The following is a 10771-nucleotide window of genomic DNA, read 5'->3' on the forward strand; positions in this document are numbered from 1 at the left end:
GTGTGTGCGTGTGTGCGTGCGTGCGTGCGTGCGTGCGTGCGTGCGTGCCCGCCCGCCCCTCCTCCTCCTCTCAGGTTCAGGCCGCGGCTTCAACCCAGGCCGTAGGGGCAAGGTCCTGGGCACAGGCCAGTGTTACACATGGAACACAAGGGGATGGTGAGTCTTACTTTTTGTGTATGTCTCATAAGAAATGTACTGAAATAAGCTTTTCCTTATGCATGGGCATTTAATGCCCTCTTTAAAAAAAAAAACCAAAAAAAAAAAAACATCACACTGTATCTTCCCTTTCTACAGGTGGAAAGGCATTAAACCTACCGTCGCCATTCTCTCGCGAGGAATTTCCCACCCTGCAGGCGGCTGGCGACCAGGACAAAGCTGGCAGAGAACAGGGCACTGCAGATCAGTGGTATGGGCCCGGACCAAGCCTCCGCCCCCAGAGTGAGTGATGCCCACCTATTCTCCAATAACTGATCAACTAGTCATTTAAGGAAATCAGTCGTGGTGGGAAAACTTCTTTTACAGGAGTCATGTGCAATTAGTCTGCTGTTAGCCATTTGCATAAGAAAATCTAAATTACACTTTATAATTATGTAGACATTATCCTGTTTTTAGGGGTGGTTCAGCTCATTCTGTTAATGGGGCAGCTGAGCAAATAGTCAGTGAGCTTTTTTCCTATTATTCATTTGGCTTGTATTGTTGCAAATGCACAACACGTGTACAAATTTTGTATTTTTTTTTTATGCTTTGGTTGGTATGCGCTTGCCAACACCAAATTGAATTGGGGAATGAGTCAATAAAAAATGTCCCAATTAATTAACTGAAAGTAATATGAAATGAAAACTTCAATCCATTCCTATTTTTAGTATTCCAGATACGGCGGCTTATTTGAAAGGACGTGTTATCGTTCTAAAGTAATGGTTTTGCATATCTGACCGTATTGCATTAAAAAAAGCCTTTGAAGCATACTGACCACTCTGTCCTCTCCTGTGTTCACTGTCCTCAGACGTTACAAATTGGCGGGACGGTGGGAGCCGCGCCCTGGCGCCCACCCTGTCTGGGGAGGGGGCAGTGGAGGGTGGCACTGCTGGGGCTCTGCTGATGGATGGGGCAGCTGGGGTCGCCCCTCCAAATTCTCAGTCCCATGGGCCACCTAGGAACCCTCCCGCAGGCAGCCCCGCCTTGCCCCAGCCACCTGTGGGGCCCGGGTTCCCCCAATACCGAGGGATCATGCCTCCCTTCGTAAGTTTTCCTCTTGTTTTCCTGTTTGGTTTCAGGCAATGTTCTACAATTGTTTTTAATTAAATTTACTGTATCTTGGTTTTCTGCAGTGCATTTGCAGGGCTCATATATATTTGACATTTGTCTGCAGATGTTGTGCAGAATTGGCCAGTGCTGCACTTTCTTTTCATGACATTTGTTATTTTATTATGATTCCTGCATACGTCAAAGGCAATAGACTACCACAGCAACTAATGAAGCAGTCAACCAAGTTAAACTGAGTTGCTAATTGGATTGCCACTCAACAACTATATAGCAAACATGACAGATGTAAGCATTCAAAAGAAAGAAGAAGCTCCTTTGTATATCTACGACAAGAGCACCTTCATGTTGTAGTATGTTAACCTGTTCCATTCGAGGTCCCGTACACCGTTAATCCCTCAAAACAGAGGCGACTGCCCACCGTATATCCTCAGCACCATCTCTGAAGTGTCTTCCAGCTTTTCCCATGGTCCTCCTCCAGTTTTATAATTTCTTCTTTTGAATACGTCTTTGTGTCTGGGATCATGTTTTTATAACTGTAGGATTAACACTATTTACTGTCGCTGCGATTTTGTTCCTCATCATCTGCCTGCCGAAACGTCACTCCAACACGGCGGCTCGCCAACGAGATGGCTGGGTAGAAATTATGAAAATGAATTTGTCGAATCTGTGGTTTTAACAACTTTTTACAATCTGATTTTGCGCACGGTGGTTTTTAATTAAATAATTGTCTGCTACCAATGCCAAAACATGCATGTTTCAGCTCCCCTGATTACATAAATAGATAATTGTATCTGAATCTTTTTTTTTTTTTTAATAGATGTATCCTCCCTACCTGCCCTTCCCGGCTCCTTATGGCCCTCAGGGGCCCTTCAGGTACCCGGCACCCGGGGAAGGGCCTCCTCCAAGGTATGTTTCTTGCCAGTACCAATTGTAAGGCTCGCGTTGGGCTACTTTATTTCAGTTTTTTCACCTGGTGAATTCCATTTTTCCTGCCGTTTGTGCGGGCATGTTTTTGTACCTTTCGACATACCACTTACCTCCTCCACTCTTTCAGGTTCTCTCGTGGACAGGTTGGTCCTGAAGGCAGGTCTCAGGGCGGCCCACGTGATGTAGGGGGAGAGGTTGTGAAGCGACCACCTATCCTAAAGCAGGATGACCTGAAGGAGTTAGACGAGCTGGACCATGATGGAGATGAGGGCTGGGCAGGTAAATCAACAAGCTGCTTCACAGATATCAGATTTACATGTTAGTTTGATATCACATTTGATGTACAAAACACAGTTAAGACATTTTATTCTTTTTTTAAATCTTTGTTCTGTTTAATGTATCGGATGTAAGACGGAACAGAAATTGTATTTGTGTTTACGAGTGGAACATTTTCAGTCTAAATGATTAATGAGGTGAAGGCGTAGCGAGTCAGATTGATGCTTTCTAACGTTGCAGATGATTCTGCTTATCATATTTCCTGCTGATTAAAGCAGAGTCAGTCACTACGATCGGCTCAGGAGGAGGAGAGGTTGGAGGATCGGGTCTATCAAAGTAAAGGATGATGAATAATGTGCAGGGTGTTTGGTGTAAACAAGGATCTGATGTTGTTGTTTTTTGCTTAACAGGGGCTCATGAGGAGATTGATTACTCCGCCAAGTTGAAGTTCAGTGATGATGAAGGAGATGAAGAGGGGGAAGAGGAGAGAACCGAGAGCAAGTATGTGACCAAGTAGATTCAGGATGAGATCACTTCAGATTATGACGATACTGTGTTTTTTTGTTTTTTTTTTTGGCATAAATGGGATTATATTATACAAGTTACTATAATTAGTTTGACAAAAGTTTGTCTTGTCCTCAGTGAGCAGCAGAGGTCCCAGGATGCCCCCGCTGCAGCCTCTCGCTCTCGAGCCTCGGACAGCGGCGGAGACACCCGCCGCACTCCTCCCTCTAATGCTGACAATGGCCCCCAACCCTCCAGCAAGCCAGGATGGGCCGAGGAGGGAGGCAGCGGCTGGGGGGGCCAGGGAGCACCAGCCAACTACCAGGTAGCGTCCTAACCAGTAGCAACAGGGTGTTGCCTAAGACGGGCCACGCTCAAGCTGTGAAAAGATATGCCATCCAAATTTACAAGACAATTTGGACAAAGACTTACTTGTGGGCAGAGATGTGTTAGTGTATGTGCATGCGTGTTTTTGTCAGTGTAGAGTACTGTGGTGGAGCATGGCTAACTGTGTCTGCCTGTATACAGGGGCGCAGGCCTGGATTGGGGGGCCCCCGGGAGCAGTCCTCCCCCCCACCAGGGCCGCTCTTTGGACAAGGGCCTTACTCCTTTTACCGACAGGTAGCCATCTGGGTAGTGCCTCATAGACGAATCATTTCTATCATTATCTCATCCACCGCCACGGGTCTTATGAAGAAGTCATCTTTAGTTTTAAGTTCGCTTTTTTGCCTCCTGAGTTTTGTTTTCGTTTGATGCAATCATTCGTTGAACATTTTTCACATGAAGATTGCCGTGATGACATCTAGAGAGTTGAAAGCTGCATTATGACGCAATCCTGTTTTCCAACTGTTCAGGACCGGCCCCAAAATCAGGGTGCCTCTCAAGGCCCGGCGAAACCTGTCCCCAGCCAGCTTCAGCCAGCACCAGGAGGCCCCTCTCCTCCTGCCCAGCCGGGCCTACTGGTCCCTGGACCCCAGGAGAATGATGAGGATGAGACCTGGCGTCAGCGCAGGAAGCAGTCCTCCACCGAGATCTCTGCCGCTGTGGAGCGAGCTCGCCGCCGCCGCGAGGAGGAAGAGCGGAGGATGGAGGAAGAGAGGCGCGCAGCCTGCGCAGAGAAACTAAAGAGGCTGGATGAGAAGCAGCAACAGCAGCAGGGCAGCAACGTAGGAGGTGGTGGTAGCAGCGGCTGTAAAAGCCCCAGCCCGGATGGAAACTCTGCAGCTGCCACAGCAGGCAGCCCTAGTCCATCTATTTCAGCCTCTGCCTCCTCCCCCAACATCAGCCAGCCCCCATCCCCCTGTGTGGACCCTGAAGAGTCTCCACTGCTGGTTCTCCAGCCGGGGTCCAGTCCTGGAGTCGGTGACCGACAGCGAGCCAGCAGCAACAGTAGCTATGACTCCAGTGCAGGTGAGTTTCTCAGGTCTGAATCGTTTGGATCACGGACATGGTGTGTTTTAATATGGCACTTCAAATAAAGCTTCCGTGTCTTGATAATGAGCTTTGATTCAACCCTACAACCTTCTCTTGGTTCAGAAGGCCAACAGTGTCCCCAGCCGGCCGTGTCACAGCCACAGCAGCCTACGCTGGAGGTACCTTTACCAGGAGAGAATAAGGAAGAGGCCATGGGCACACCGCACATTCGTGCAGGAAGTGGAGGTGAAAGAGGAGTCGACCCAGTGAAGATTGAGAACATTGGAGGGGGAGCAGGACGTCAAGCCGGTGGTCCTCCTGGCCAGGGTTACTCAAAGTACCAGAAGTCTCTTCCACCTCGATTTCAGAGGCAGCAGCAGGTTAGGATATATATTTGTCTGTTCAGGTATTGCTTGAATGTTTTTTGCATTCTAGATGAGTTTGAAATATATCCCTCTCGATGAGCTATGTTTTATACAGCTACAAAAATAACCACCGCAGCTACGTCTTTTGCTGGCATGCCTTTTTAAATATGTCTGCTATTTCTGTTCTTTAACATCCTGGGTGCTATGTTTTCTGTTTCACATTTATTTCTCTTTAGGAGCAGCTCCTGAAGCAGCAGCAGCAGTGGCAGCAGCAGCAGCAGCAGCAGCAACAACAACAACAACAACAACAACAACAACAACAACAACAGCAGCAGCAGCACAACCAGGCTTCACAGAGCCAGCTGTCCCCCCAGCCTCCACAGGGTCCTTCACCAGGTCCAACACCCCAGCCTGGGCCTGGACCAAAGCAAGGTGGACCCATGTATCAACCCAGCAATATGGTGCGACCCCCACCACTGCCAATGAATTTCGACCCTCGCTGGATGATGATGCCCTACATGGACCCCCGCATGATGCAGGGCCGCCCTCCGCCTATGGACTACTATTCAGCAGGCATGCACCCATCAGGTGAGTGGATGTGACATTATTACTTGGGTCTAATGAAATGCGTTGAAGATCTTACAATCAAAACTTCACTGTTCAAGTTCAGATGTTGGTGCAGTAGCACGCAGGTTGAAGTGATGACTGCATAGTCCCACAAATGTCTTGTTTTGTTGTCGGTATCTGTGTGGATATTTTCTTTAAAAGTAATTCTTCACTACTACAGGGCTTATTGGGCGTGAACGGTCTGATTCGGGGGGATCTGGTTCAGACCCCTTTGACAGGCAGCAACAGCACTCAGGTCACCCTCACCGTGGGACCCCCCCTATGGATCCTAAGATGGCCTGGGGGCAGGAGGTATTCCCTGGCGGAGGGGAGGGCCGTGGGCTAACATCACCCCTCAGGCAGAAGCAGGCTTTGGAGGATGACGATGTGGCCAAAGGGCCCAGGTATGGATATACAAGTCAGTTTGCGGGAGATTTAAGTTCAACACATTCTACTGTATGTACTGAGAACAAGGTAAAAGTTTTCCAAAGTTGGTATTTATTTTCAGGGCTGTTAAATTGGATTGCTTTAGATTGTACATGTGTATATAATACTGTGTCCAACCTCTACATAATGCATATGCTCCAAATACTCAAATGATAAGGGACAACAAGTTATTTTGTAATATGGGTGAAGTGACCCTTTTAATTTGATGGATTAATTGAGTATTCTTTCTACGTTCTATATCTTAGGAGTGACACTCCTCCACAACGCATGCGAGAGGTTGGATTGGGACCCGTCCAGCAGCCCAGCGCCACCTCTGGGACATCCAATCAGACTCCACCTCCAGTCGGAACTCAAGTTGGGGCCCAGGGAGGCGGCCACCCTCATCACTACATGAGTGGGCGAGGCAACTTTAACAACTTCCCTGACCAGGGTGCAAGGATGCATCCCCACCAGCAGCAGCAGCAGCAGAGGGGGGAGAGGGGAAATCAGCCGCATAGCTACACCCACCAGGATGAAGGTCCTCCTCGAGGGTCTCAGCAGGGACAGATATGGGGAGGCCCACACCCTCACTACGATCGCAACGGTCGTGCCGATCACCCCCCTGTTGAGAGCAACTCTCATCTCCATCACCATCACGGCCACCACCCTCCGCAGCCTCACTTCTCTCTCCACCCACACAAGCCAGAGAACACCCGAGACAGAGTTGTTGAGGCCCCTGCTAAGAAGACAGACTCTTCTACTGCAACCCACCAACCTTCACTCTCATCCTCCTGCTCTTCCTCCTCCTCCTCTTCTGCCAGGGAAGATGGCAATGTCAAAGTTGCCCTGCATCATCACCCATCCCAGAGAGAGAGTGAAGCTGGTGTCGGGCACAGTCATGGTGAAAGAGGCAACAGTGGCAGTGCTAGCAGTAGCAGCCATGCGAAACAGGAGAAAACGGGCCCGGCGTATGCTCCCCATTCCGCCATGACCGCTAGCCCACCTCCTTCTCAACATGGCAGTCATTCTCAGCCTCAGCACCAGCAGCAGCAGCAGCACCAGCAGCAGCAGCAGCAGCAGCACCCTCATCCTAAATCAAACCAAAGAGGGGGGCGGGAGCACAAGACCGAGACCCAGTGGGGCCCACGGCCTGGCAGCAGCAATACGGGTGGGGGGTCCTCTCATGGTAGGAGGGCTAATACAGGAGGTGGAAACAACTCTCGTGGAGGGGAGGACTCCTCCAACACTCCATCAGACCACAAACCCTCCCACCAGTCAGGAGGCAGCAACGCCAACAGAAGGGCTGGCCCCATTAAGAAGCCAGTGCTTAAGGAGATTAAGAGAGACGGAGGGGAAGCTGATGGAGGAGAAAAAACAAGCTTTGGGAAAGATAAAGAGAAAGATGGTGGCCAACACACCTCCATGAAGCAGGAAGCCTCCTCCACCTCCCAGAACCCATCAGCTCCATCTAAAGATGAACTGGCCCAGACAGCCAAACCCAGGAATGCAGGAAAAGAACGATCCACAGGAGGAGGCGGGGGCGGGTCTGGGAGAGGGCCCAAAGATGTAGACGCCACTTCTTCAGGATTTTCAGGGTCCTCCTCCAGGAGAGACAGGGACCGCTCCTTTGAGAGAGGAGGGGGCCCCTCCCACCACCATGGAGTACCTGCCAAAGGCAGCAGAGCCAGTCGTGGACGAGGGGGAGAGTTCTATGGGCGTGGCCGTGGTTTCCGTGGCACCTACACCGCAGCTGCTGGCCCCACCGGTGGCAGTCGGGGCCGAATGGGTGGCAGGAGCGGCAGAGACTACCGCCCATCTGTTGGCGGTGGCCACCACCATGAGTCCAAGGGCGAGGGAGCCAGTGGTAGGCATGGTCAGGATCGGTCCCAGCATAACCCAGCCAGGGCCAGGAACCGAAGTGAAACCCGCAGTGAGGGTTCAGAGTACGAGGAGATCCCTAAGAGAAGGAGGGAGAGAGGTTCAGAGACCGGCAGTGAGAGTGGTGCAAGTGACCTTGGTCCCTCAGACAAGGAAGACCACCAGAAACCCAACACCAAGAATGGCTCTGATAATGCCAACGCCACTGGCGGCGGCGGCAACATGTCATCAGCACCTTCTAGAGGTTCCCAGGCCCGGGTCTTCACTCCCAGGGGTGTACCCTCTAGGAGAGGAAGGGGTGGAGGTAGTGGAGGAGGAAACATGTACAGAAGTGGTGGCAATGTTGGAGGACCACCTGGTGGACACCGGGCTGGACCCAGCTCAGCATCTCACAGTGGGTCCTCCAAGTCATCGGCCTCAGCTCGAAAGCAGCAAGGCCCACCACAAACCTTTGGGCCCAAAGACTTTGGCAGGGGAGGAAATGGAGGAGAGAAGAAAGACAAGATGGCTGATGCAAGTCAAACTCAAAGTCAGGGGTCCAATCCCCCTCAGCCATCTTTGCCCGCTGCAGCTCCTGCCTCCTCAGCTTCCACTGAAAATGGAGGAGTTGTGACCCAGCAAGCTTCGACCAACCCGACACCAAACTCTGGAGGGCCAAATGCGCTCCCTCTTCCCACTAACCGTGGGTTCCCTCCCAGCGGGTTTGAGCGACCACCTAGACGTCGCCGCCACGGGCGATCCCAGCATCAGCAGGATAAGCCCCCCCGCTTCCGGAGACTGAAGGAGCGAGAGAATGCCGCACGAATCAACGGAGGAGTGGGGGTCATCGGGGGAGGAAGGCCCTCCTCTCCTGCCCTGAATTCAGTTCAGGACAGTAACGGAGCCCCCGTCTCTGCCCCTGTGACAGGCAATGCCCAAAATGCTAACCACAGCACCACACTAACAGCCAACAATAACAGTGGGGGCGGGCATCTTAACAATGCAAATAGTCACCACCATCACCACTACAACCAGGGCAACGCTGGGCAGACCCACCCCCAGCACCACCACAGCCATGGAGCAAAGTCCCCCGACTTCACCAACCAGAACTCGGACCAGGCCAACGAGGAGTGGGAGACCGCCTCCGAGAGCAGCGACTTCACAGAGTTCAGAGACAGGGAGGGAGGAGGAGGAGGTAAATCCTATTCTTCTCACCATCCCCACCACCTGGGAAGGGGTGGAGGCGGTGGCGGAGGCGGAGGTGCGGTCGACCGTGACATGGCGGGAAAGGAGCCCTTGGCGAATAAAAGAAGCTTCTCAAGCCAGCGTCCTGGCATGGAACGACAGAACCGGAGGGTCAACCCTGGAGGAGGTGGAGGGGGTGGAGGGGGAGGAAGAGGCCCACGAGGGCCGCCCGGTGGCGGCGGCTCTGGCGGGCCTGGTAATGGAGGTGGCAACCGCGGGGACCGGCGTGGCAACTGGCCCTCCCCGAAAAATAGGAAATGATGAAATATTTCAAAACATTTCAGATGAACCCCACCCACATTAAAACCACCCTCTTACATCTAATCCCTTTTTGATAATTACTTCATGGCTTACCTGTTGGCATCCCGAAGCATATTAGTGCATTGTACAGTATATGGAGATGGTATTCAAACTCACTTTAGCCCCCTCACCCCCCTACCTCGGTCATGTCTTTCCTTTGCATCAATCTATCTACCGTCCGTTATTGTAAATTTCTTCGTTTGTTCTGTCTTGCTCTCTGTTCAGTTGTACCCCCTCCCTCCCTCCCTCAAGAATTTCACCCCAGTTGGATTTGACAAGCATGTGGTTCTGCAAATGGTGCATGTTGTTTTGTCAGAGGACATTCACACAAAGCTCCACACACACACACACTCGCATATACAAGCACAAATATGACATCTGTACAAACACATGCAGTCATGTGGTTGCAAAATGAAAACGTTTAAATTGGTAAAAATGTTTGGATTGGGCAAATTTTTATATTTATGTACCTGTGTATATTTCTACCACACTTTGGCCTTGGGTGGTATTAGGTAGTGCAGTTCTGCATTACCTCCCTCACAAAGGGAATGAGTGCAGCTTCATCTTTTAACAAGAATGATGTACCATAACATGTTTTGTTTTGTGTGAATTTTCTTTTTTTTTTTCGGTGTTAAGTTTCAGCCTCTATGAAATGTTAGGGGTGTGTTTTTTTTTTCCTTCTTCTAAAAAGCAGGTCATTAAAATACCTTTTTTATCTAAATTCCCTAATTCCTCCTTTTACTGACTTTTTGGTTTCCTAAAAACTATTTCTCTGATTACTGTGAGTGATGGGACCCATTGAAGTACTCCTGCTCAGTGCTCAACAGTGTTGACCTGCTTCATTAGCTATTGGTTGGTCCTTTTTAGGAAATAAAGGCTTTTTTTCTGCCTCATTGTAGCATCGTCCTTACCCGCAGAAGTTCTGCATAACTCAAAAGTTTCCCCAAGTTTTATTATGTCATGCGTGAGCTTTCTTTGCCCCATGAAGACTGTATTGCTAGCTTAATGGCTTTATTTTAACATCCATTATTTCCTCAGTGACTTCTGTTTTTATGGGAACACTGGTGTTTTTTGTTTTTTCTCTCAGAGGATGGAATAACTATCACTCTTGTAAGAGGTTAAAAAAAAAAAAAAAAAAAAAGTTAAATAAACATGTAGGTCATGATAGAATAAAGAAAAGTTTGACTTTCATAAAAATTGTTTATACTTCAATAGGTATTTGAATATGTTCTAATAAGCACTCCTTGTAGTATAACAAAAACCCACGGTTGCTATTTTTTTTTTTTTTTTTTTTTTTTTTTTTTGGTGTGTGTGTGCAAGTTCCATGTGATGCAACAGGACAGGTACTCTGTCTGGGCCCAGAGTACAGAGCCAGCCCGAGTATTGTACCGTTATACCCCACCCCTCTGTGCTCTTGTGGAGACTCCTCACACCAAGAAAGGACTACTACCAAGAGCTCCTTGTCTGAGGCAGTATTTTTTTTTTTTTTTTTTTTTTTTTTTCCAACGTGTGTGTTCTCGGAATGGCTGTTTCAACCACAAGCCCAAACTAATTGAATTCAGGACAATGCTGTCACGCGAGTCTCCTCC

At 49.7% G+C, this 10771-nt stretch overlaps 1 protein-coding gene across 4 annotated transcripts in view; it reads left to right on the forward strand.

Annotated features, from left to right (window-relative positions):
• The window catches only part of prrc2a (proline-rich coiled-coil 2A), a 14515-nt gene extending 4980 nt beyond the window's left edge, over window positions 1–9535 (forward strand). For 2 of the 4 annotated variants that reach the window (XM_031866457.1, XM_031866456.1), the window contains exons 5-17: window positions 75–156; window positions 295–438; window positions 1004–1239; window positions 2081–2169; window positions 2318–2469; window positions 2877–2967; window positions 3109–3295; window positions 3499–3591; window positions 3825–4380; window positions 4507–4763; window positions 4985–5336; window positions 5536–5758; window positions 6047–9535. In XM_031866457.1, coding sequence (XP_031722317.1) covers window positions 75–156; window positions 295–438; window positions 1004–1239; window positions 2081–2169; window positions 2318–2469; window positions 2877–2967; window positions 3109–3295; window positions 3499–3591; window positions 3825–4380; window positions 4507–4763; window positions 4985–5336; window positions 5536–5758; window positions 6047–9143 — 5559 coding nt within the window. In that variant the 3' untranslated portion in view covers window positions 9144–9535. The remainder of the gene's footprint in view (window positions 1–74; window positions 157–294; window positions 439–1003; window positions 1240–2080; window positions 2170–2317; window positions 2470–2876; window positions 2968–3108; window positions 3296–3498; window positions 3592–3824; window positions 4381–4506; window positions 4764–4984; window positions 5337–5535; window positions 5759–6046) is intronic. The other 2 variants (XM_031866458.1, XM_031866459.1) reach the window with 2 other exon arrangements.
• Window positions 9536–10771: the final 1236 nt, after the last annotated feature.

This window comes from Anarrhichthys ocellatus, unplaced genomic scaffold, assembly GCF_004355925.1.
Source record: "Anarrhichthys ocellatus isolate YVR2014 unplaced genomic scaffold, GSC_Weel_1.0 scaffold35, whole genome shotgun sequence".
Lineage (NCBI taxonomy): Eukaryota > Metazoa > Chordata > Actinopteri > Perciformes > Anarhichadidae > Anarrhichthys > Anarrhichthys ocellatus.